Source organism: Pieris brassicae, chromosome 12 (assembly GCF_905147105.1).
Source record: "Pieris brassicae chromosome 12, ilPieBrab1.1, whole genome shotgun sequence".
Classification (NCBI taxonomy): Eukaryota; Metazoa; Arthropoda; class Insecta; order Lepidoptera; family Pieridae; genus Pieris; species Pieris brassicae.
This window is the reverse complement of record NC_059676.1, coordinates 8018175-8045740: the sequence shown is the minus strand read 5'-3', so window position 1 is coordinate 8045740 and position 27566 is coordinate 8018175. Positions and strand designations below refer to the sequence as shown.

The 27566-nt window shown below is 32.8% G+C and overlaps 1 protein-coding gene and 1 long non-coding RNA gene across 2 annotated transcripts; both read right to left on the bottom strand.

Annotated features, from left to right (window-relative positions):
* Positions 1 to 16754: 16754 nt before the first annotated feature.
* On the bottom strand, positions 16755 to 19603 carry LOC123717399. Its single transcript, XR_006754813.1, has 4 exons — positions 19308 to 19603; positions 17824 to 17904; positions 17271 to 17369; positions 16755 to 16842 (listed from the first exon to the last, which is right to left on the bottom strand). It is a non-coding gene; the product is annotated as an uncharacterized LOC123717399 (long non-coding RNA).
* A 2450-nt stretch (positions 19604 to 22053) lies between these two features.
* LOC123717314 lies at positions 22054 to 27295 on the bottom strand. Its single transcript, XM_045673236.1, has 5 exons — positions 27188 to 27295; positions 23871 to 23951; positions 23441 to 23539; positions 22912 to 22988; positions 22054 to 22392 (listed from the first exon to the last, which is right to left on the bottom strand). Exons 1-5 carry the CDS (start codon positions 27228 to 27230, stop codon positions 22072 to 22074), a joined length of 621 nt encoding a protein of 206 aa, XP_045529192.1. The 5' UTR covers positions 27231 to 27295; the 3' UTR covers positions 22054 to 22071.
* Positions 27296 to 27566: the final 271 nt, after the last annotated feature.

Below are 27566 nucleotides of genomic sequence, written 5' to 3'. Positions count from 1 at the left end.
AGTTCGGTAGTGATCTGATTAATTTTATAGAAAAAAATTGGTTGCCTGCCTATATTTTTGCTGCTTAACAAAAAAAAATGTTTTTTTTATTATATCGTGTATATATTTTAATTATCTTGTAACATTTATGTTTGCCTAAATCATACAAGAGTTTATAACATATATCGTAGATATAGTATAATATGTGATGTGGTAAACTTGAATAAGTAATTTCACAAATCTCTTACAGTGAGGCTGATGACTTTCGAAAATAGAATAAGCGTTGCCGCGCTAAAGTTATATTTTAAAACAAATTACCAGAGATTCGGGAAATTTATGACAATATTGTAACTAATATAAATTTCGATTAATACTAAGTTCTCTTATTGTACATATCAAGGGATACTTTTGCTCGAATTGTATGAAATGAATAACCAGGCTAAATAGGACTCAAAAAATATATAACTCAACATGACGCCGAACATAGTTATACTAAACGTTAAACAAACGTATCGGTTACTTGAGTACGTCACTACACATTCCCTAGTAAGAATGTCTTAACATAGCTGGGTTAAGGCGAAGGTATTATTTGGGTAGTCAATAAAGCGTATAGTTAAAAATGGTAAAAGTCAAGTTTTTAACAGAAATAGTTCTTAGTCATATTAGATACAAATGGTAGCGATACAATATACACGTTACATACTTACGATACTGCCGACGACAATATACTCAGGAAATTAGCTGATTAAGAATTTACCTTTTTTTATAAATCGCTCTATACTCATATTTGTATAAAAAATTTGGTGTTTGCGGAACACAATATTACTTTAATACTATCATTTAGTAAAAATAATTGCTATTAATGGTCTCACCAACCATTCGCTTTGATACTTACCTTGTTCGGTTTAATTTTCCCTAGCCAGATATCCCGAGATAGAACCCGAGACCTCACCTGAGCCCAAAATTGCGTTTTTATACATAACACGGGGAAAACAGACAGGAGGATGTCCGGATGATAAGTGTACTATCACTTATCATTCATAGACACACGTTGCTATTAAGACTATGTCATATTTTGTTTATTCCACTTGTACATCATGTGTGAGCTTCGCCTTAAGAGACGCATCCACACGCAGGCTTCGTTCGGTGAATCTTTGAGTCGCTATCGCTCTGATTTATTATGTATCCGGCCTCAATACGTGAGCAGGTTGTTGAGAGGAGCGAATAGCGATTTAAAAGAATGTCAATGTGAATTGAGACCTTATTCGACATATTTGTAGGGACACCATCTTCACACAATCACAATCTTCAAATAGTACGATGATGGTACCCTGTAACTCGCTAACATTATTCCGAACGCTAATGATATCTCGTTCAGAGAGACTCAGAGCAGTGTTGGCCAGTGGCTTCTGCGCGCCACTCTCATCCCAGAGGTTGTAAGTTCGACCCCGGCTGTACACCAATGGATTTTCTCGAACGGTAAAGGATACCATCGTGAGGAAACCGGCTTGCCCTAGACCCGAAAGTTGATGGCGTGCGTCAGGCACAGAAGCCTTATCTCCTACTTACCTATTCAATTTACAAATGATCGCGAAACAGATACAAAAACAGGCCCAGTCCTAAAAAGGTTGTAGCGCTATTAATTTATTTATTTAACGATATCTCGTACATCTTCTTGCCTTTAGCCACTGGGGCCTTTGAGACGGCCCGACAGTGGTTAGTCTGGTTGTCACTCTTGCTCCATAAATTTAACAAACTTGACGTATCAAACAGAACTACTAACTTAACATAGTTGTAAAATATTGCATTGTAATGCAATGTCTGAATAGGATTATTACGTATATCGCTATTAAGTAATTCGTTTGTATTCATTAAATGCACAGATTAATCAAAACAATTTAAAACAGATTCAGTAATAAGTCATACAACTTTTTGATATCATTTTTTTAGTACGATTAAGATTAGATTATTTATAAAGCCTCAAATTACACTTCATTTCAATTACCTCTTCGTTAGTGAAAAAATTATGTCCAGCGAGCATGCTCGCTCTTGAGGTCTGAGAACAATTTTATAATGACAGTACATAAACACAATAAAATAAATGTGTGTCAAGCAGAAGTGTGTGTTTGAAGTGCACAGACTTAAAATTAATATCCTTAACAAAATATTTAATAAACAGAACAATGAAAACTCCAAGTGAGAGGTTACGCTCCGCTCGTAAACATAGCACAGCCCAAATGTGTCCACTTTGTTTTTTTAACTGTCTGTTTGTCATAATAGGTGGTTATCTATTTAGTGTCTCTTTTCGGGTGTTCGGTTTTTTGGGAATTTATCCGCCCTTACATTATGTTATTAATGATTTATTACTAAATGTTTTGTAAGTGTCAAGCTAACTTAGATACTTACATAACTTATATTATAAATGTGAACGTCAATTTGGTCTGTTGCATTTGAATTTGATTTAACTAGGTACATATGTGTATAAAGTAAGATGACATATAATAATTTCTGTATGTAACAAATTTATCTTCTTTGACTTACAAATATATCTAGTTATATAAAAAAACAATACAACGATTGTTAAATATAAGGATTTTTATTAGACGGTGCAAATTATGTATTAAGGTCAGAGGGAGGATTGAGAATTTGTTATAAAATGTTTTGTTTTATTAAATTGAGGATTTAGTATTGAGGATTTTTTAAATTTTAATAAGAATTAGTAAAAAAAAACACTTTCTTTTTCCCCATCGAACCCTTAGTTGCCCCACGACTTTTTGGTCACCCTGAATAATAAGAATTATATAAAGCGCTTTCCACGAAATCTGTCGGTGGTGGAATGGAATAAAAGTCCAAGAAAGTGTAATTTACTTTATGGTATATTCGAATAACTAAAAATTCTTCAAATCCGCAGACACGCATTAGCTCCTAGTGCTACATAACAATGATATAAATGACATAAAGTTACAATATTATAGATCTGTCTTACTTATTTTATTTCCTATTTCTATATTTTTAACCTTTGTTTATTTAAAGTCGCCCAATCTGAAGTATTGTGACGTAAAACCTTGTGAATCAAAAATAATATAAAGAAAACGCTACCGCAACGTAAACGCCCCGCCATGTTGCTCTAAAATGTACTTTTACTATTACAAATTTGGCTCCAATGCCACAGACTAAGCAAAACTCTTTGAATCACCATAGATTGCTGTACAATGATAGACAACGGTAAAAGTTGACAAAAGGTATAATATTCTATAACAATCCGTTTTCCTAACCATTATTTGTTCTTCGTAACTGTGTATTTTCCTCTAAAAATATTTTTTTTAAATTAACCGTTTATTAAAAGTAAAATATTCAATTGTGTTGTAACACATTTAAGGTAAACATAAATTTGAAACAATTCTTAGTCAATGAGTCAAGACCGGTAAATTAAGACAATGGAAGAACAAACAAAAGGGACACCTATTTTAGGATCACCATATTTTGGGAAATAAGGAGAATAACACCTAATCTATTTATCTTTATAACTAAAAATAAAATATGATTATAAAAATTTTGACAGTCATAGTGGTATAATATATCCGTAGAAATTCGTTCAGAAACAAGACCTTTCACAATAACTCACCCTACCTTAATCTCACGCACTCGAGAATTTCTGATGATTATATTTTTTACTAATCTGATCCTCTATTCGTGACGGGCGGCCATATATATATATAAAGGCCTCATATTTGGTGGAGGTACTTAACCGGATATAAGATATCCCCCCCTGTATACTAATCTGCCACGCTGTAGTAAATCCCGAAATCCCCGCTTGTGCTTCCCTACTACTACAAACTATACGTGTTAAAATGATAATCAAGTTGTTGATGTTCAATAAATGATGATAAATAAATAAACGTTACATTCAATTTTGTGTTCTTCCAACTGAAGGACTTTAATCCATGGTCGAACAATACATTAAAAATTACACTGCTGTTTGCTAACAAGTTAATTATAGATTATATATAGAATAGGGTATATATAGTTCATGCGGAAATGTATGCCGTTTCCGTGTTTCTTTTATCGTTTATCGTTATACAGTTAAATTATTGTTGAAATTTGTAAATAAAAAAAACTCTTTAATTGTGAAATATCTGCATAATTTCAAATGCATACGCACCCTAAATCAATAACAGTTGCTTGTTTGGGACATGTCCTTTTATTATTTTACAACTTTAAATAAATATTTAAATTATATTGTTATAAGGTGCATTCAATAGGGAAGCCATAAATTTTCATTAATAGCATTCATAAAAGTTTAACGGGACTGTATTCGTGACTTTCTCAATTCTTCTACGTACAAGTGATTGTTTTTGTTACTAAATATAATGATTAAAAAAAACTATATAATATTTTATTGAGGACAGGCTGAAAGGTTATTTTACTGACGGATAACTTAATTGGTTTTAGGTTCGTTTTGACAAAACAATATTTAGAAGGTTATGTTTATGATTAATGCCTGGACCATAGATTTCTGTATCTATTTCGTAATATGTCAATCAAATAGGCAATGTGATCAGCCTCCTGTGCCTGTCACACGCCAACGACTCGGTCTAAGGCAAGCCGGTTTCCTTCCGATCTCTTCCTTCACCGTTCGAGCCAATGTTAAATGCGCCTATATAAAGAAAGTCCATTAGTACACAACCGAGGATCGAACCTACGATCTCAGGGATGAGAGTCGCACGCTTAAACCACCAGGCCACAGCTAAATATCTGCAGATATATCTTAAACACACGATATGAATAACAAATTAATATCTCAAGATTATCTTCTTAAATATTATCACAATAATCTGTGACATAATCGTAAATTTTGCCCAAATTAAGAGTAATATAAAATGTGTATAAAATTTTTTAAATTACGATAATGACCACATTTCTGTCCAAATACACGATAAAGCCAAATTAGTGGTTATTTAAGTTCGAGATCGCTAATATTAAATATGGTTATTTATACACGTACAATAAGTTTTAATTATTTATCAGTCACGTTATTGCAGAAGAATGTCTTCTGAATTCAACTTACTAAGCGACTTCTAAACCTGAACAGAACCAATCTCAAAACAATGATAGGGACAATCACGGGCCATTGTCTTCTTGATAAACATCTTTTCGTCCTAGGCGCGACAGACAGCCCCTTGTGAAGAGGCTGTTTCAGCGCAGAGGAATCAGTCACCCACGTAGTCCTGGAATGCGAGGCTATGGCTAATCAACGCACAAAAATCCTCGGAACAGTGAGGTCTCTCCGCGAAGCCTGTGAAGTGCCCGGGAGACTTCTGTGCTTCTGGAAGGAGTTAGGCTGGCTAAATTAGCCAGGGCTTTTACGCACAACGGACCAACTACGCGTCTAAGTGCGGAAATAGAGTCCCCCTTACCTACCCACCTACCTACCGTTGATATAGATCGACATTCAAAGCCAGGACGGGTTTTTATATACTAAAACTTATACATAGTAGTATAAGTTGAAACCACAGAGCGCCGTTTGCGGTGTACTGCAGGAAGCTATATGGGCCCCGTATTTATTGTTAATGTCAAACTTTATGGCTATCCCACATTTCTATAAAAAAGGTTCTACATCTCAGTGAAAATAAGATAAATTTAAGTGTAAAATAATTTAATAACGCAGAAGCGTTATTGAATTATTTTACACTTAAATAGTTAGTTAGTTATTTTACACTTAAAGAAGATATAAGTTTGACTGGTAGACAGTACTGACTACCCCTGAGCTGGTGCTTAACTCGCCCAACAGTTAAGCGAGGCGAGCGAATACAGCGAGGAAATGCTGTCACAAAAGGGACCAAACTTTTAAAATTTATTTCAGTTATCTATCCATTATTAATTATTATATGGTTAGGTAATGTTGTTATTTGGGTTCATATCATAGGCCGGACATAAGCCTCTCCCGTAAATTACCGCAACCATACTCACTATAAAGCAAAACGTGGATGGTTTTTAATTTTATACACAACATAAATCGAAACACGTTATTAAAAAATGATTGAAACCCCTTGATATTAAATGGTTATTTCTTATGTATTATTCTTGTTTAAACAAGAATATTACATAAGAAATATTAACTCAATGTAGGTTTTTTGTTTGAGTAACGATTTATAAAAAAGGATTTGCTGAAGCGGCTCAAACAAAAGCTATTTTATTTAAAGGATTACCTTTAAATAAAATAGCTTATTAAATACTGTAAATATTACTTTTGTACTGTCTTAGTTAAATACGGGCTTTAAATAGGGGAGGATTTTGTTTTTACTCTATATTAACCACTCTCGTAGAACATATATGTATGTGAAATAATTAAATGTTAATTGCTATGTAACGAATGACTTTAATGTAGAGAGTGCCTACGTCTGGTAATACTAGGGGCGTAACTATGACGACGGAAATCGCCACGCTTATAAAAGTCTGAGTGAGCAAAATGTACTACTGCCTTGCCTCGTACAACTATTATGGTTGTATACAACCTAAAAATCACTGAATTGCCAGATTTACATCAGGGTTTAGTGGTATTTCATGAACGTTAAGAAAAACACTTTTTGAATGGATTAAAGCTATGTATTATTATTAACAACTTATAATTATTTACATAATTCTAATTTTTTTTTTTTTTGTTCACCGTGACCACGCACGCTGAAAAGCACACGAAACGTCGGAAAAAATTTCTTAATTAGTTGTTCTTAATGTGTAAAAGCTATTTTAACAAAAGACAATACTTCATGAACGTTTTTAGAAAATGTAACACGTTCCATTACAATTATAGATGTACAATTATGTTTGGCGCTGAGTTAAGGAAAACCTATATGAATAAGTAATGGAAAGTGAGTGCTTCGTCCTTATTACGTTACGTTTAACGTGATAAATTATTAACTAATCCCTCTCCTCTCCGAGCCGCTTGATCTTTTGGAGTTGTGTATAGATGTGGGGTCATAATGCATTGACCACCACCACATTTACCATGGAGAGTGTTCAGAGGAGTTGCTCCGATTAGTAGCTGCAACTGAGTTTCATCATCGGATGTCGAGGCAAATATACGAAATTCTGTATCACCTCGACGGCGTCGTAAGATAGCTTTTGCCACGCACCACCACTATATGAAACCAGCTGCCCACTGAAGTTATTCAGAATCAATTCGACTTAGCGTCCTTCAAGAAAAGAGCGTACCTATTCCTAAAAGGCCCGCAACACACTCGCGAGCCAGAGGCATTAAGACTGTCCATGTTCCGTTTGCCGGTGTACTATAAAAAATGTGGTCATTGAACCCTGGTTTAAATCCTAAGAATTTTTCTATGGTTGCAATTAATAGTCACTCATACAGTAAAGGGAATCAAGGGCAGGAAACTTTTGCGTGTTGAGTCAAAGGACACAAATCTGAGGTCCAGACCAAAGTTTTTAAAAATTTATTATTCAAAACTGTATGCAGATTATATCATAGAAAATAAAAACTATTAATCAGCCTGACCTGATTAATTTCTTTGTGTAGATAAGATGAAATATATCTTAATCGAAGTTTTGGATTGTATGATTGGTTTCCCATGATTTGTATATGTTTAAACATTAATAGATATAACTAGCCTCACAAAACATTAAATGGAAGTCCGATCATTCATTTTACGGGATTAAGATAGGATCTTTCCCGTTTTTATTCAATAAAACTAGATTTTTATCAAAGGGTCACCCAGTCAGACGGCATGGCAAAGCGTGAATCTTTTTATAATGTATGGGTTCTATATCGACAGCTCATTTACTATTTAATACTTTAAATCTTAAATTAATAGACTATGTTTACATTTTATTTTTCATGTAAACTATAGGAATAATGACCTTTTATGAGAAGTTTACTAAAAAATTGTATTCGTTACATAATGTTTTAGAGTAAAAAGTGTAAACATGGACCATAGATTTACTTATATCGCTTTAAAATATTCAAAAATATTATAAAAGTACCAAATCAGACTCGTGCGCTTAAACAAACTTCGTGGAATTTTAGTAGGCAACCCTAAAAGAATAAAAATATGACCATAAAGGTAATATCATTTTTAAATTCTTTGTGATCGAACTGGCAGCAAACATTTCCCTCCCTATCTTATTCATACAGGTAAATAGAGACGGCAAACAAAGGAAAACCTTCTTTTAAATTCAAAAAAGTAAACCTTTTTTAGGACGTTTTTAAATCACGTCACACGCGGGGAGACAAATGTGAGCCATACGTTTTGTTCATGTATTTAGATGTTCGATTTTCGACTTCCTTTGATGTTTGACAATGTCAATGATTATCTGTGCGTGGTTTAGGTTGACATGTTATTGTTTTTTATTTGAATTTCGAATTCTTTAACGTCAAATTGTAAATGTAAAAAATAAGACTTGTTGTTTTTTGAGATTCCTTTAGGTATAGCTATACATTAGGTATTCTAACTTTAGTTATCAATAAAAAATAACTATTTGAATGTTAACCCCTTCACACGTCAATCATGCCTTATTATCATAATAAATAAATGATACTGCGCTTACATCCGCGATTTTTTTACATATCTTACCGTTTTAAGCGTTTTACACCATTCATGGATATACTATATACGCTGAACTATGTGATACCACCGCCCATGGACACTCTCAATGCCAGGGCTCCCGAGTACTCTTTTTTTGAAGGACCCAAAGTCAAATTGATTCGGAAATACTTCAATGGGCAGCTGGTTCCACTAGTGGTGGTTCAAAAAGTGCCTTAAAAAACGCTGAGTTGTCGAACGATTCAATGGACTTCGAGGTGATACGGGTGGAATTTCGTATTCTACCTCGACGTCTGATGATAAAACTCAGCTGTAGGTATTAATCTGAACATCTCCTATGAACTCTCTTCGTGGTAAATGCGCTATAAGATGAATAGATACCCGACATCTCTACGCAACGCCAAGGGATTATAATGTTTTAGTTAACACATTACTTGCATGATAAGGATACTAATTAAAACACAAGTGTATTTTATTTAGCTCATGTGTATAGGAAAAATATTAATGTAAATAAATGATGGCCGCAATATTATTTAATCGAAAACGAAGTTCATACGCTTTTTAATCTGTTTTAGTAATAACAATTCAATATAAAAAAACAATGAGGTTATCTTTGTTTTGAAATTTAGATTAATAAAATTATTAGAGACTAACCTCTAACTCTAATTTTTAGTCTGTGAAATTGTATTTATGCTGTTATCAAAATTTCAGGTTATATAATCTAGATTGAGTAGTATTGGTCGCGTGGTTTCAACGTGTGTCTCTAATCCCTGTGGACGTAGTTTCGAGCCCCGGCTATGCACTAATGGAATGTCTATTAGCGCATCCAACTCTTGCTCGTACGGTGAATAACAATATCATAAAGAAATCGACTTGACGACGGCGTGTGTCAGGCACAGGAGGCTGATCACATTGTCTAATAGACAGAGCAGCCTCAATGATTGACAAATCATAAAACAAATACAAAAATCTGTGGCCCAGACCTAAAGCATCATTGGTGTATAATATATATTATGTTCTATATTACTCATGTCACAAACAAATACACAATGTTTATTAGCAAAATTTTATCAACCCTTAATTACGTGATAAATAGTAGGTACGTTTCGTGTTTCGTACATTTTATTTCTTTAGAACGTATTTTTATGAGTGTAATAAAGTGTCAATATTACAGTTACAAGGAACAATGCCCATACTTTGAAAGGATAAGAATATTCTCAAAAGTACAGTATTAATTGATACGGTATGAGAAATAAAAATGTTTAAATGTATCCATAACTCAGGTAGGGGCATTCAATTTGACAGCTCATATGATAATATTAAAAAATAAAAATCGCACCGCGCTTTTTTGTATTCTCTGTGTAAGGGTCTGTGCATATGTTGATATTATGTATTTGTTATAAAGCTTATACTAAAATAAATACTTCTTAATAAAGGTTTAACTTATTTATTTCTTATTTGGAATTTACATTCACATACATGAGAAAATGTAAAAACTAGTAATGCTGTAATTGGGCTAATAAACTAATTGCGTCCACTAGTAAGAAAAAAGAAAAAATATAACAGTCGAAGAAAAAATTGAAGACAAGATAAAAAACAATTACAAACTAAAAAAAATAAGATGATACAATCAGTGATTTAAATTTTTATGATGCCCAGAGAGAACAGAGCCATAAATGCGAATTTATTACATTACAAGACTCTATGGTCCGAGTAATATAAATATTATTAATAGACTAGAGTTTGATGTTGTTTTGAGATGATGTCTGATTCTCACAGGAAGTGCATTTCACCACGTATTTTATTCATTTTATTTACATATATGAAGAAATCGCATTATTAATTGAAATAAAACTCAGTATTAGACAGACATATGTTTAAGACCTTCGTATTCAAAATCCCATAAAACACTTCGAATTTCCTTCTGTGACCGAATAATCTAACGGCAATTACAAGTATTCTTTTAGCGGGTATAAAACAGTGAGATATATGCCATTGCCATTGAGGAGGATACATTTGCATTGCCCAAAATGTTACAATTTTTATGAAGCCTTTTAAATTTATTTTGATTTTACATTTATATTTATTTATAAATAGAAAACTTAGTAGGTTATAAAAGTTGATAAATTCAGTTGTGGGCTGATAAATTTAAAAACAAATGTTGTTAAGCACATATCAGACGCTTTATCTACTCTTATCTCAAGTACATAATTCGCAAATTAAGTTCATTTAAAATTTATACATGCCTTATCCGTAAGTGTAAAACATCCTTAATTACATGGTAGAAAATTGTGTTATAAATGAACAAAGAAAATAAAAGTTAATGTTTATATAACAACATTGTGGTCACCGCCTTATATATAAAGTTGTATCACAAGAAGTGCCCCCCACCTGAGTTACAAGGACTTCGCACGTACGGACCGAAAATACGAATTATTTATTAATACCTTAAACTTTTTCTATTTGTTTTTCTACCTGGCAACTAATGTGATCAATGCAATACTTATTTATGCCATGTTTTAAATTGTTCTTCGGATTACAGTAAATTTATATATATATGTCGCAGTAAAGTATTTAAATTAGAGAGTTAATTGAATCTCTAGACAGTTAATTAAACATCGATATTCAATCAAGTCGCTAAAGTTCCGTCAGACAAGTGAGTGAACGAAACGTTTAACGAGTTTCCTAAACAACAAGACTAACCTAACCATTGACAATAAAACAAAACACGGAATTTCCAAGCTCTCAATTCTGCACGATCACATCGAAATAACAATAACAAATGAAATTATCATGGCGGAGTCTTGTTTTACATTGTAAATCAACACGCTAGCTTTCGGTCAGATAGATAGTTAAACGTTTTCGACACTGCTTTATTTAAATAAAAATGCTACGACTTCATTGAAAATCGATCTTTAATTAACTGTCTAGAGATTTAATTAACTCTCTGATTTAACTACTTTACTATGACATATATACTAACTCTGTCAAGACGACACTGTGTCCAATAATAATTAATTGGGATATAATTACAATTAAAACCTCATTTTATCAAGTATTATCTCTACTAAAAGGGCAGAGTTAGTCTAGTTACTTCACCGTGCATCGTTGCGGTTTTAGGTTCAAACCCCACCTGTACACCAACTGATTTATGTTTCCATTTACACCAGTTCATACGGTGAAGGAAAACATCGTGAGGAAACCTTATCTTAGATTCAAAAGTCGACGTATCAAGCACAGACGGCTGATAACCTTTCACTGAAACAGAGACAGACATCTGAGGCCCAAACCACTATCGCTTTATTATACCAGACAGGCCAAAAGAATGTGGGCTGATTACTTGATAGAATTAGCAGGAAAATACTGGCAGACTATTGGGCAGTATAAAGGGTTGGAGGAGGCCTTCAGCCAAGAACACCAATATCCACAGGTGACTAACATTTAGCTATAAGCAAATACTACAACCACTAACATTTATAATTAATAAGATTTTTATCTTGATAGTAAAAAAAACCTCATGACAGTACATTACGTTGGTCAGAAACTATTTTTGAAATAGAAACTTTGTAGACTTGTATATGGCGCCATTTATTCCATCCAACTTATGGTTCTATCAATTCGGGTGCTTCAAGAAAAGAGCGTTCCAATTTTTAAAAGGCCGGCAACGAACTTGCAAGCCTTCTGGCAATGTGAGTCTCCGTGTGGGTGGCGGTATCACTATCATCAGATGAACCTCCTCCCCGTTTGCCTCATGTTAAATAAATAAATATATATATATATATATATAATGGTAATGACTAGCGATTTCATGATAAATGTATATTTTGTTACAATTTCGACATTATAATGAAACTTTTATAATATCTCAATAGGGCACAGAGTAGAGTTAAAATATCGACCATAAACAATCGTTTCGCTATCAATCGAACCAAGTAGTCCTCATGTGCAATTATAATATTAATAATAAATAAAACCAATGCTTTATTACACAGTAAAACAGAATTATGAACCTAACCATATCGCTCGGCATTCACTCGACAAATTTAAAATGTGTGTAGCAAACTAAACATTTCATGGATATTTCTCCGACCTGCACGGCCGCAGAGCCGCCGGAAAGTAATAAAAGGCAAAAATATTTCTTATATTTGGGCCACGGACTTCAATTAAAGATTTAAGTTGACACCTGGTAGGTGGTACCGTTGTCCCCAGAACTGGTGCTTTCCTGGAATTTCCTTGCTTCAAGTATCGCATACAGCGAGGCAATGTTACCAGCATTTGTGTTATTAAATTTATTAAATAAAAATAAATAAACTAATCTTTATAGTATACCATATATGTAAGACGATATTTACTTTAAGATATGAGTATGAACACAGATTGCTCCAAAACAAATACTCGATGATTCACAAAGGTACCCTTCAGATAACGAAGATAATAAAACTTTGAGAACATTCCGCCACTGTGCCTCATAAGTCACCGGGTACGGTTAAGCGATTTTGACATTAAAATACAGGTTTATTTACATCGTACTATTCTGGTCGTACGATTCTTGATATCGTTGATATTCAAATTTTATCGTAAACATTCGATTATAAGGTTTACATATTTTAACTTTATTTTACACAAACGTAACAATGAAACTTTTGTTATTTAAAATTGACACTCATAGCCGATTGATGTAGATCGATCACCGGAAAAATAATGAATCTTCGATAAAGTTCCTGCTCTATGCCTCAATGGACATACAAATAATTGATAAATTTTGTAGACATTTAGTTCATTTCGTTAGTATATTCAATTGTGTCTTTATGATATTAGACATTATCTCATTTAGTATTAAACACTAAATTAACTTATTTAATTTCCATAAACAACATGATATATAAAATGATTAACGGAATAGTGTACGGTACTTATAAAACACAACTAGTATTATAAAACGAATATCATAATAAGAAAATCAAAAATAATTAAAAAACTACGATTGATTGTGAAGAAAAAATTAAATACACGTTTAAATAAAATTATATTAATAAAAATTTAATTTAATTTGACACATTTTAAGAACTAAGAAGCTCAGACGGGCAACTTTAGTACATCATATATTTTGTGTTTTTCCTTGCTTGTTTGTAATTTCTTTTCTAATATGAGACTGTGTGTAAAATTTGTAACGTCATACTTCATCGCATTTTGGAAGTTATTAATAAATATTCATCTTATGTTTATATACATATTTAGTAGACGATAATTTTTTATTTCAATTATTCAGAAATCATCACACTCATTCATACTTTACTAGCCAAATCTAATTTAATTTATCATATATTTATATGTCGTGTCGTAGCTTATAAACCTTCCAATAGTTGTTATTATTGATGACTGTGGGGCAGATGGAAGGTTGTTGCGGCAAAAAATGTCGAAGCAAGCTCGGTATTTATTTTCTTCTTTAATTTATTATTCAAGGCAAAGGAATAACTTTGAATATCGAAAAGTTGAAGTCCGCTAATAGCTACATTTCTTAAAATCGATATGCATATTTCTTTCAAAGTATATTTCTCCGGAGAAAGAACCTGTCGCTGCTAATGGAGAAAATGTGATCATTCGAATTTAGCTTATTATTGTGTGAAACTAGTAAAAACTAAAATCTAAAAAACTGTGAAACTATATGAAATTATAATAGTTTACATAATGAACTCAAACTCACCCAGGAGCGAAAACTTGACAGCTTTTTAGGCACAGAACATTAAAAAGTATTAAAAACACAGACTAACTAACACTATTTAAGAAAAGGTAGATTTTGAAAGTGGTAATTTCGCCAAGCAAAACTTCTTTTTTTTTGGAATAAATTTCCTCTTATTTTTCGGTACATTTGAAGAAACCTTAATGATGTAATAATTTGTACATATAATGTGTCTGTAATGAATTTACGATGAAGGCGTATAATTAGGATTGCTTTAATGATAATTAATTAGTAATTATTAACACTAATATAAAGAAGTTGTGGGATTTTTGTGTTTGTTATTCTCGTCGTTACTTTATATTTACAAAACGAGTAGATATGTGGTGGACGGAAACTGTTCCTCCAACCTAAAGGTGGCATCTTCGACCAGTTTAAAGTCAAAGGCCGGCAACGCACTTGCGAGCCTTCTGGCAATGTTGTGTCCATGGGCGGCGGTATCACTATACATCAGGTAGGCTTTTTAAACGTTTGCCTCTCATCACATAAAAAAAGATGTTATGGTGGGATTGTACAAGCTTCAAATTGATTGAAATCAGTTAAGGTATTTTTTTATATATTTATTTTGTAGAGATGTTTAGTTAGATACAACAAATTAATAAATGTTAGAAGGTTAGGTCCATATTTATACCGCAACTTCTAGGTGAAGCCGGGAACATGAACTAGTTCATGAAACCATGGTTACTTGACGCTGTAAACACAAAACGGCTAATCACTACTTTATCGAACAAAATTAAGTAGCTAAAGTGTTTGGAATGATATTAAGTTTAAATACAATAATAAATTATCGAGTTTATTTTATTCGACTTTTTAAAATAATTCAATTAGCTACAGGTCATATCATTACTTCTTGTTTCTTTTATTATTTATGCTTTTCATAGACAATTAAGATCTGTCTTGATCACGGCGTTTTGGGTCTAACGGATAGGATTCAGAGTCGAGTCTTACCGCGAAATCCGACTCCCGTATGTCAAAAACTATGGTTTTGAAGTGTCAAAGCTTCGATATGACGTTTCTCATGACCGTACAAGCGATAGGAACACAACAGATTAATAAAGAAGAAAGGAAGAAGAAGAAGAAGACTAAATAGAATATGAGCTGCTGCAGAGGAAGCTGAGTAAAAAGATTGACGTTTCTTTCTTCAGTTTTTAGCGGTAATTTTAATATTATTATTATATTAACCAAGCTTTTTTTAAATATTAAATAAAGAGTCCTATAGATACTTACATCACCATATTTGGTTTAAATAAAAGTTAAAGTATACTACACTTATAGGAATGTAAGGTTTGGTTTGATGAAAGACAATCAATAGTGTAACTGAACTTTCTGAATGAAGACCGACACATTGTTAGCAGAATTAACAAGATGGCCTATCAGATCCTATCCCAAACATTTTAATTGTCATCTTTAAAATGAACCATCATTATCATAATAATACTTAATGTGGCCACCGCGTACGACATTCCTGCCCCGCGTACAACAGTATACTGACAAAAAATGCATTTAACATTGCCCACGCAAAAAAATATTTTCTTGCCATAAACGAAAAACCATCTCAAGTATTTCGCCTCGCTTAAACACGTCATAACTGAGTCGTGGATGGCGAAACTTTGGAGGTGGTATTTTCTGTGAAAATGATAGGGAATAAATAATAAATAAATGAATCTACTAGAGGTATTGTTTTTTTTTTAAAGATAATGTTTAATGTTAAAGCACTCTCTTAACATTTTTCAAAAGTTAATAAATAAGGAGTATAATAACCATTATCATATTTATTTATTTATATGTATATGACTGTTAATTCTAATAAAATAGTTTTTCTGCTTGTTATCTTTTAGTCTATAAATAACGATAGCAAAATATTCCAATAATATCTTAGACATAATATAAATAAGTCATACTTTTCTCCAACACAATGTTGAGAAAACATTACCCTCTAATAAACATTAAAATCGAGTAATACGATTAAATTACCATTTCCGCAATTCATACTTCCATGCACATCAAAATATCTGTCCCAAAAAGTACTCGATCATCAAAAAAGAAATACCACGGTGAAACAAAACGTACCTAATTACCAACAATTGCTCGCAACCGGTACGAATTATTTTCGATATGTCCAAATGCCTCGTATCCAATCTCAAACCTTATGCCAATAGAATACAGACTATATTCTTTTTATAGTTAGTTACACCGTGCGTAATTTGGCGGGTAACGCCACGCCCGGTTTGATTTTTTAAAGTTAATTTTCGGTTAAGGTGGAGTCTTATGGTACCACCTACATAATGGTTTTGTGTATTCTTGTCTTTGTACTAGGGGGGACATTCATTAAGGAAAGTTTTAAATTCAGACAGATATTTAATCTTAGTATAAATATAAATTTAAAAAAATAGATTATTAGGTGACCGAACTGTATTATAAAATATATATATGTATAAAGTATATATTTACATACAAAACAGATATATACTTGATAGTTCTCAATTTAAAGCTTCATTTCCCTGGATACAAGTTTAAGTGCTTTTCTTTTTTTTACCTCTTTGTTCGCTCGTCTCTTCATTGTTGAAAACGCTGAAAATTCAAAGCATTTAAAGAAAACGAATTTCCCGAAGGGACGTCTCTTATAATTAATGAAAGTTACTGCTTAGCCAGGTTCAAATAACATTTATATCTTTTAAAATACTTACAACAATCCACGCTATTTGTATTACCTAGTTTACCAGCAGAACTATAGGTAAACAGGTTCCAATATAATATGACTACTATAGATTATAGAGCATGCTATGTCTATGCTAGTAAGGGAAAAAACTTTGTCAGAAAACTAAAAAATTACTCAATAGTATACAAAAAATTGTCAATGAATTAAACGTAGAAATTTGTCTGCCCGATACCACACAAGAGTTGTGGAGCTTTATACCGTGAGTGTCTTTACAAAGGCTATTTTTTCTCAGTTTAAGGATATTTAACGATACTGTCTTCATAGATAGATAAATATTTACCATCCTTTTTCTCCTTATCAGGGCCAAATTGTACAACTGTTTGAAAATCCGCGTGGTTGCCATACGCAAAGCCAAAACCAATACGCGATTCTTCTGTTGCTGCAATGAAACTCGATATTAAATATAACAGACTTATAGGAGTTCTATTGAAGTCTGTAATAATTAACAAACGTCAATATAATAAATACATAAATCCGGTAATAATGAGGATTCTTCTACTGCAGTATATACATTTACTAACAGTAGAATTTTTTGAAAGTACATGTTTGACAATATTTGATAAAGTAGTTTTTTTATAGAACGGCTAACGGGCAGGACAGTACCGACCCACCTAATGATACCACTCAGTGATACCGCCCAATGCCAGAGCACTCGCGAGTTCGTTGTCGGCCTTTTAAGTATTGTTACTCTCTTTTCTTAAGTCGAATTGGTTCGGAAATACTTCAGTGGATAGCGGGTGCACGGCAAACAATGCGTTAAACCCTCAGTTTTGGAATAAGTATAGTAAAAACTAAATTTCATACCTGATTAACGTTAACCAAAAGCATCATACCTGTTTTGAATGGTGGTAAAAATTTTAGTATAAAGTCTATTAAAGTGGAAATCTCCTGAGGTACAATGATGGAAGCACTTCCTAAAAACAATTAGCTTTGATTAAATGATATTAAGCCCAAACTGAAGTCATTCTTTGATATCAAAGAAAGTAGTGTCTTCAGTAATTTAATCATAATAATATTTATAAGCTTCTTCCCGCAATTATTGTCTAAATGTAGACTTTTCGATTTTGTTAACAGTTGGGCCGATCACAGGATTATTTAACTCATCGTATTTCGCTCTTAATTCATTTCTACCCATTATGCACATATTTAGCTCATCTTATACATAAAATAATAAATTTTCTATTTATTTATATATAGGGATCTCTTGATTAATTTGCTAAAGTTTTAAAGCAACTTATAGCGTCGATCGTTACATGATATCAGCCCTCTCCTCAGGACAGGAGCCTTTTGCCCTAATACAAGATTTACTAACTGTTGTCGAAATACTATTCAGATATTTAAAGACAATCCAAATCAGTCACTTATGCATTATAAATAAACAAATTTGAACGGACTAATTCATAATTTGTTTAACATTGTGTACGCGTTAACAAATTCTGTTATCCTCCTTTCAGTGGTATTATTCATTTATTTACTCATACTTCGTTACTTCATCGGTTATATAAGTAGTTAAGCAACTGGTGGCATTATCGCTAACAAGCGATAGCTTCCAGGCAACTCTTATATGGAACATTAAAAAGAAACACCTACAGAGGTTAAAGTGCATAACTTTAACAAAAAATAAACAGAAAATAACATGTACACACTAAGACTAAATATAAATAAAGTAAAATCTAAAAGGAAAAAAAATGTAATAATAACATATAAAAACAAAAATGTAAAAACTAATCCAAAGGTTAATTGAGTAACAATTAATATGTATAAGTAGTAGCTAATTACGAGGTAGAAAGAAAATTATCAAAAAGACGGTTTTGAAATAAATTTAAAGATCGAGCTCGTCTAATATCAATTGGTAAGGAATTCCATAGCAGGATACTTTGCACCGTAAGCAGCCAAAAGAAAGCCAATTATAAGCCTCTATTTAACTAACACTCCTAGTGTACACTTCACAGATAGGCTAAAGTGTACACAAGGAGTATTGTAATATTATCAGATATTGTTTATTTTTATTTCTTTAGTTACTTTAAAAGATCAAAAGATTTGTTCTACGTTGATATTGCGTTATTTTTTGGGTTATAAAATCTTTATTTCTGTTTTAAATTCATTGTTTTTTAATCCCACGAATACAAATCACAATAACACACGAATCTATTATATTGTCAGACACAAAGCACGCCAAACGTCTCTTAAAAGTACCAACTGTTGGAACTTTTGATTGACACAATGTTAAATAATTGCTAGTCAAATGTCAGCATTCTCTTACCGCTATTCTTGCGTATATTTATATTATAACTTTAAGAAATACATTAAAACTCACCACATGATACCATAAGCAAAAATAAAATTGACGTTTTCTCCATGATTTACTTGATGTAACTGAATGTTTAAAAGTCCGTCACCCGTATGTTTTACTATAATACTGACATAGGATTATAACTTTCACTATTAAAGTTTGATGTAATGTTGTGATGTAATTCTTATTGAATAAATTATATTTTTATCTAAAAATGGATAAGTGATATTGGGGATACTGTTTACCTAATGAAAATTGCTACTGGTACGGTCGATAGCACCGAGCTGTTAAGCAAAATTAACCTACGTACATGTAACAAAACTCTAAGACACGTGAACCTATTACATGTACCTTAAGTGAATACAAATTATAGAGGGAGGAACTTTATGGTTAGAGCAGTGAACAGATTTAATGAGTTGACTATAGACATTGATATGTTCGCCACGAGTGTCTTGGCAGCAAGGAGAGTTTTGACACAAAATTATTCGATCGTGATGGATGATCCATTGTCAACTAATTCAATTTTCTTTTTTGTTCTACAACCAAAACAAAATAATTGGTATGTTTCCTGTTTATTTGAAAAAAAATCTATATGTGAAGATTTTTTACTGGCCCAAATTATTATATATATATGTATATATATCTGTATTGTGATGTTAATCTTCTTAATAAATAAATAAATAAAAAGTTCAAATTAATTGTTACCTCAGAATCGTCTGTGAACCGGTGTGTCGCCATCACCTCTTAATACTATGGATTTATGTTTAAGAATAATTTCGTCATTAAATTATTGTTGCTTAATGATTCGAAGCTATTAGATTTAAATACTTTTTTATGGTTTCGCTACGAAATATAGTGTATGCAAGTTTTTTTAAGTAGAACGACATTAAAAAACGTAAAATGTAAATACGATGCCGAGGATAAAAATTTTAGATTAGATTTTTACTTTATTCCTTCATTTGGTCCTTCTTATTTTAAATCTTGTTAGATTTACATGTAATTAATAGAGTAATCTTCCTTTTTCATGTGTAGGCAAATGTTTGCCTACATTCCTGAGTATGTTTTAAAAATTAATTACTAGAATAGTTATAAAAGAAAAAAATCTCACAGTTTTTGGGATGGTTCTCTTAACTTCTTTTACTATTATTTTAAAGACGAGTTCTTTATGTGTCACGCTTATCACGCTATCACGCTTAAAAAACCGAACCAATTTAATGAAATTTTGCAATTTTTTGGCCAAGAACGTAAGTTAACTCTTATTATATATTATCCTAAAATAATAAAAATACTGCTCAACGTATACGAACGCGAACGAAGCCGTGAAAAACTTGAAGGCGTAGGAAAAGAATAACATTTATTTGGTATTTTTCAATAAGAGCCTAGCCTCTTTAGATATTTGGACAAGATTAATAATTGCACACATTATAATTATTTACATAATTAATAAGTATATATATAAGTTTGTAATAATAAAACATAGCTTCCGTTTAAAAGTGTTTTCTTAATGTACATCCATGTTAGCGGGTGCGTTACCAGCCTGCATATATCTAATATAATTTTTCAAACCAGACATCTTTGTGTAATTACTAATCTTGTCCAAATATCTAAGGAGGCTAGGCTCTTATTGAAAAATACCCAAAAAATGTATTCTTTATCTACGCCTTTTAGTTTTTCACGGCTTATTTACATAATTAATTATAAGTTTATAATAATAATATATAGCTTCAATCCGTTTCAAAAGTGTTAACAAAAGACAACACTATGGATGTACATGTTATATGTCATATGTGGTGTCCGAAGGCTCGTTTGCCTATCGTATTAATAAAGATTCTGTAGCTATGTTTAAAACATAATCAAGTCGTTGAGTCCTGATTCTCTTCCTCACTTACTGGCTTAGTATACAAAATTATTTCGTTCGTAATTAATTGGTATCGCTTCTCTGTTTTAATGGTCAAAAGTTCATGCACCTAGTTGAATTTAACTTTTTATGGTAAGAATACCCGTAAACACAATACACATACAATACACATGAAGCACACATATTCCTATCTGTTTTATTGATAATTAAAATAAATACGTTATCAAGCTTATCCTTCCAACCCGAAAATCAAAGACATTCAAAGAGTAGAAATTGTCACGCTTGAAACTAAGCCAAAAAATAGTCAGTTGCGTTCCACTATGTGGAGCCACTTAACAATTCGACTTACGATCCTTCAAGAAAAGAGCGTAGCGCAACGAGCAACGCACTTGAGAGCCTTCTGGAAGTGTAAGTATCTATGGGGCGGTATCATTTATCGTCTCCAGCCCGTTTGGCTTCTGTTCGATTAAAAAAACACCGCACACAACGCACAAAGATAACCAATATTTGTGTTCTGCGTATCATTAATGATTTAGTTCCCACTATTTGTTTATATCTTCTTAATTATGTTGCTTTGGTTTTTGTATTGTTATAATAATATTATGGTTGTTTGTTTCGAACTACAGCCTTTCTACCGTAAAAGAGTTTTTTAAAAAAACAATACGGCCCTTCACCTTATTATTATTTGTGACCTATTGCAATGTTTTGTATAACGAATCAAAAAAATATATTAAGTTGTAAAAAGGCAATACTAATTTATTACTTTTTCGACATTGAAATTGCTTTTTTCGCAATTTTTGTGCATATATATTACTTAACAAACACACCTTCCAAACAAAGGTTAGGCAGCTGTGATGAGGTTTTAGTCAGTCTGTCTATATAAGTGTTGCGTGTTTAGGAAAAACAAAGAAACAAATTTCCACCACACATTTATTCTAAATCAACATTCGATAGATCTTCCGTTATCTTCCGAACTTCTTCTTTACTTCTCTTATTATTCTTCGCCTCCGTTTGTTCTGTGGAATTTTCTTTCTCTCCGTACAGTTTTTTCAAACTGTTCATTGCTGTTTTTGACAGATTTTCCGGATGTGGCTGGTGTATTTCGTACTGGCCTTTATCGTTTTTCACCAATTCCACCATGGACTCTTCTAAGTTGGGTGTTTCTGTTTTTACTGGTTTCTTAACAGGTTTTGGATTTTTCATCTTCTGCGCCCAATTTTGTAAATATTTACCGGCCTCAGTTTGTAAGAACTGAAATAAATTATAATTTATTAATATATCTAGATTTTTTTGTTTTGTTCAAAATATGTATTGGATAAAAGCTTAAGTAATATAAAATATACCAGATATGTATAATATTTAAAAAACCTTTTCTATTTTCATTTAAAAAAAATGAAACCCGTGACGCTACAACCTCAAGGTCTGGGGCTCAGAATTCTGAACATTTTTCATGACCATTTGTTTTTTATAAGGAAAGACACACGCTGGGTACTAGGGTTACCAGTTTCCTGGCGAAGTTTTCATTCACCATACAAGTGACTGTTTAAATGAGCATATAGGTAAAGTCAATTGGCACAGCCGGGGTTCTACGACCTAGGATGAGAGTCACACGCTGGAACCGCTAGTCGATGCGAGATTCTATACAAAAAAGGGCCTTTGGGTATGTCAGTGGCCAGTCACTGGTTAGAGTGGTCGAAGTTTAGGTTTGGAGAACTGTTCACTATCTTTCCTCCACATATGAAAGAAGAGAACATACATATGGTTACGTACCTTTTCTCTATTCTTATTGACTTTTTCGACTGGGTATGCAGCTTGACGCTTAGCATTTGTAGGAAAACCTTGGCCATCTGAAAAATACAGGAAGACTTGATTTAACTTCTGGCCAGTCAATGAAAAAAAATTATATCAACATTAACTGGCATATCCGAAAACGTAATGCATACATGATATATGCGCAGACTTATTTACATATATTAATTATTATAACTTATATAGGCGGTTAGGTGCTCTCAAATTTTTCTTCTACTAAGCAAAATCTTACTAATTACTGGGCCAGCGCCACTGTATGTATTTTTATTAAAAGGAAATATGGATCAAGACTTGATTAAGTGATAGGTTTTTTTATTCGTTATGCTATTGACATTCTTTTACGCTAAGGCATAGTGAGGGAATCTAAAAATGTATAGAATATGATATACACGTGTCTCCTGTTATCCTGGATCCTAATGTCATCAATAAGCCCTTGGCCTTTGCCCGAGAGCCTATACGTTCAATCAAATTTAACGTAATTTTCACTTACTCAAAGGTAACGTGTTTGTCTGCGGTCCCAACTCGAACATAACTTGAAAATCGGCATGGTTACCGAACGCGAAGCCGAAACCGACACGGGAATCCGTTCCTGAAATTTAAAAGGCGAATAATTTAATATATTATAACATATTACCTATATTTTAATCTAAATTACGTATGAATGTTTTAATTTCCAATACGCGTTAATCGATCAATATGTTCAACGTTAGATAATGTCGACGGCGTGTGTCAAGCACAGGAGTCCACTTAGAATGTAATTTTTCTAGACAAAAATCTGATACCCAGGCCTAAACAGGTCGTAACGCCACTGGTTTTTTTATTATAAATTAATTAAGGAATTAATACAACTACATTAATAATACTGATCACTGGATAAGTGAATTGTTCGAGTCTTATCATAAACTTTGTAATCTACAGACCTTTTTTAATGGGAGGTATATTCGAGTAGGCCACGGACAGTAATGATGGCAGCTCCTCGGGTATGATGATGGAGCAACTTCCTGAAAAGAAAGAATACAGAGGTAGTGCGTTAAAAAACCTTTCAATCGCCGAAAACTGAATAAGAACTAATTGCAGTTATTGTTTTTCCGGGAATCCAATCACACGATTGGTGGAAGAATTATGTTTAACGATAATCGAACCCAAGGCCGCTTGATGATGCGCTGTTTGTCTCTAAGCCTCAGAAACTATATTACCGATTTATTTTAATTATTTATGCTGCTTTCCGAAAGGATAGGCAGAGTGCCTCTCTCCTTGCTCTCCCCTTGATACGGTTGTGACATTTCTCGCTTCACCCACTTTCATTAAATTCACTATGCGCCTTTTGTGTAAATAACGAAACAAGCATTCGAGATACTGCGCCTCGAATTGTTATATTTGCCTACTGCTTAAAACCACTAACAATCAAATTTTAAAAGTACGGTGTTGGGAGTGTGTAGCATTAGCCTTTCTTTTTCCCACGAATGTTGAGCATGACGCGAGGACTGTGGGGCTGGGTCTACATTAAAAGCCCTCTGCTATTCAGAGAGGTAGTAACTAGCAATCTACACACCTTTGCGATTGGCCCTCGGGGTTCGCCAAGGCATTCAACCCAAAGCCGCTCCCTTGGCTTACATCCCACAAAGAGCTCAATCAAGACCTGCGGTTCTGGGCTGAGCCACCGGCCAGTTTACGCTCAACCCCAGACCTCTCCCTCAACCGCTCAGTTGCCTCATGTAGCATTGGTTGCCTTATCATAGTTAACATGGTATAACTTAATTATTCGACAATCTAAATCCAAGGTAACATTCGTGAGTCGATTATAATAATTATATATAAAAACTGACATTCAATCTAGGAAATCCGTAACGTCGAGAAAAAGTTACGTATTATTAGGTTTCCGCATATAAACATGGTTGTATAATTATCAGGAAACCAAAGGCAATACGATATTGAACAGACTTTTAGAGGGTTTTAAATGAAAACGTATCGCATAATTTCGTATTTTGGTCACTTAGTGTATCGGGGCAACGAGAATCAAGAGAAGCTCGTCATGATTGGCAACACCGAAGGCAAAAGACTTAGGGTCCTTCAAGAAAAGAGCGTACCAATTCTTGAAAGACCGGCAACGCATTTGCGATATTATTTAACATCAGGTGAGACTCCTGCCCTCCTATCACATAAAAAAAGATCCAGTGGACGTCCCAAACGAGAGTCATTTAATGACTATCCATTGAAGTACCCATTTCACTTTTTCTCAGAGGTCCACTCGATGACTTTTGGTGCCTTTTAATGGAACTGAAGGAGGATTACTATTTCTCACGAAACGTTTAGTATACATGACGCATCGTTTAATGAATAACGCTTAATCACTAATAATAATTTCCAGGCAATTATTAGAAACAGTGTAAAAGTGCAACTACATGTAATAACCAAACTATGTAGTTACTGTTACATTTCAGATTCACCTCTTAATAACTACGAAATGTACATACATAGAATCTAATTTAAATTCTCTCCCCCTCCATGAAGATGATTTCGTGCGGATTAAAACATTTCTCTAGTGGTTCCATTATATAAAAAAGAAAGTTGTTTGGGTATAAATTATCAATCCCTGCGGTCGTGTGTTTGAATCACAGTTTTGCACCAGTTGGCTTAAAAAGGTTTAAGATTGGTTGACTCAATTTTCGCACTAAGATTCTCAGTTGGTCCGTTGTACTGGCTCCTTCCAGAAGCACAGAAGTCTCCTGGGCTCTTGGCAGGCTTCATGAAGCGACCTCACTGCTCCGAGGTGCTGCTGCTTCTGTTGAACCTTTTGGGCTTTTCTTATTACTATAATCTCTGCTTTTTTGCTTTGTTGCTCTTAAGCATCGTGTGGAAACCAGTGTGTCGGGCAGAATCCTTGGTCTGCCTTACTTCATTATAAGAAAAACCAGATACAAAAATCCGAGGCTAAGAATCGACATTTTTGAGGAGACTGAAGAGCTGGTAGCTACCTCGCACAAAGAATGACTCTAGCTATTCAAAAGGGGAACGCTGCCAGTATCTTCGGAACATTGCCTAAAGGGACTACTTTTAATATTATATTTTAAGGTTGATTATTGTTTTATAACAAAAATATTGTTTTATTTTGAATAATAATAATATTACAAAAAAAAAGATTTGCGTTTTTAGACAATATTCTTTTGTTATGTGTCAGTTTATTGTCCACGATATTTAAATTTAATATTCAACGTGTGATAAACTTGACTTTTTTAGACGCAGATGACTAACGTCTGTATGTTATGTTGAGCAACCTGCTGAGTTGTTTACACATTTTTGATAATAATCTTTAGCTTTTTAAAATGACAAATACTTAAAAAAACATAATATAACTTACAAGATATTACAAAAAATATTGTGAAAAACATGTAAAGATCACATCATGACTTTGACCGCGCCAACTGTTGCATAACTTGACATAAGAATGATAATAGTTTCTAAAAAGTGTTGCGTCTATTAAGTACCTAACATATATTGGTTTTAACTTTTCTTTTTAATTATTTTTATTACTACTTTGCAGGTTAAGAAAATTGTAAATACAAATTATACGTATTTAGCATGATTCAAGAACATACATATATGTAATTACTTAATATATGTGTTAAGTATGAAGTTTGATGCCTCATAATTCTCCTAACGGTTTTAAATTTAGGCAAGTAGATTTCGAACATTTTTGTTTTGACTGAAATCCGGTAACAAACCGTCCTTTCTATAATAAACACTAAGCCATGGACGATGATAAGTAGACAACTTGAATCTATGTGAAAGAGTATTACGTGTATAATACCAATAGGAATTAAAAAAAATAGGAATGGCAAAAGTGGAAAAGATGAGGAGTGTGTATAAATGTATTTTGGTTTATTTTATATTTTGTTAATTGGAATAGTTTGTAAAATACAGCGTACACTACGGAATATAAGAATTAGTTTCATGATTGACTAAAACTTCTTATTAATATAATATGTACTTATTATATATTTTAGGAAAACAGCAAGGTTTAACATACAAATTTAATAGGAAGTTGGTTCACTTTAGGTAATAGATGTTTCATTTAATTGGTCTTAGATAAATTCAAAATAAACGAATGATAGCAAAAAATTACTTGATTTTAAACTAATGTCTATGGAAACCGAAAAATACATACGATACATGTTTTTTATTTCAATAAAATCTTGTGGCGGATGTTACGTAAAAGACATAAAATTTAAATACTCACCAAAAGAAAGTAAAACCAACGAAATTAACACTTTAATCACCATTTTATAATACGAAATTACACTAATCCAAACATAATTTAAAAAAAGGCAAATGTATCTGTCACTGTCGAGTTTTGCCGCCAAACTGACTATAGAACAACTTTCACTATTACGACAATTTAACTTTGGTATTCGTTACACCAATATCAACCATACGTGCATGATACTAAGTCGACTTTTGTTTGCGGTAAATTATAAGTTGTGACATTATTCTAATGAGAATCCCTTTCGAAAATTTAAATCGGGTGGAGGTAAATAAAAACATTTGTCTAAAGAAAAGCGACTTTATATATAACCAATACAGTTTTCTTTTCTTTAAACAAAGCCTGTCGTAGAATA

Coding starts and splice junctions, on each gene's coding strand:
- LOC123717314 (XM_045673236.1), bottom strand. CDS start 27,230: ATGGTGATTAAAGTGTTAATTTCGTTGGTTTTACTTTCTTTTG. Junction 23,952..27,187: donor GTTGGTTTTACTTTCTTTTG/GTGAGTATTTAA, acceptor CTTTCTTTTCAG/GAAGTTGCTCCATCATCATA. Junction 22,989..23,440: donor GACAAACACGTTACCTTTGA/GTAAGTGAAAAT, acceptor TGTATTTTTCAG/ATGGCCAAGGTTTTCCTACA.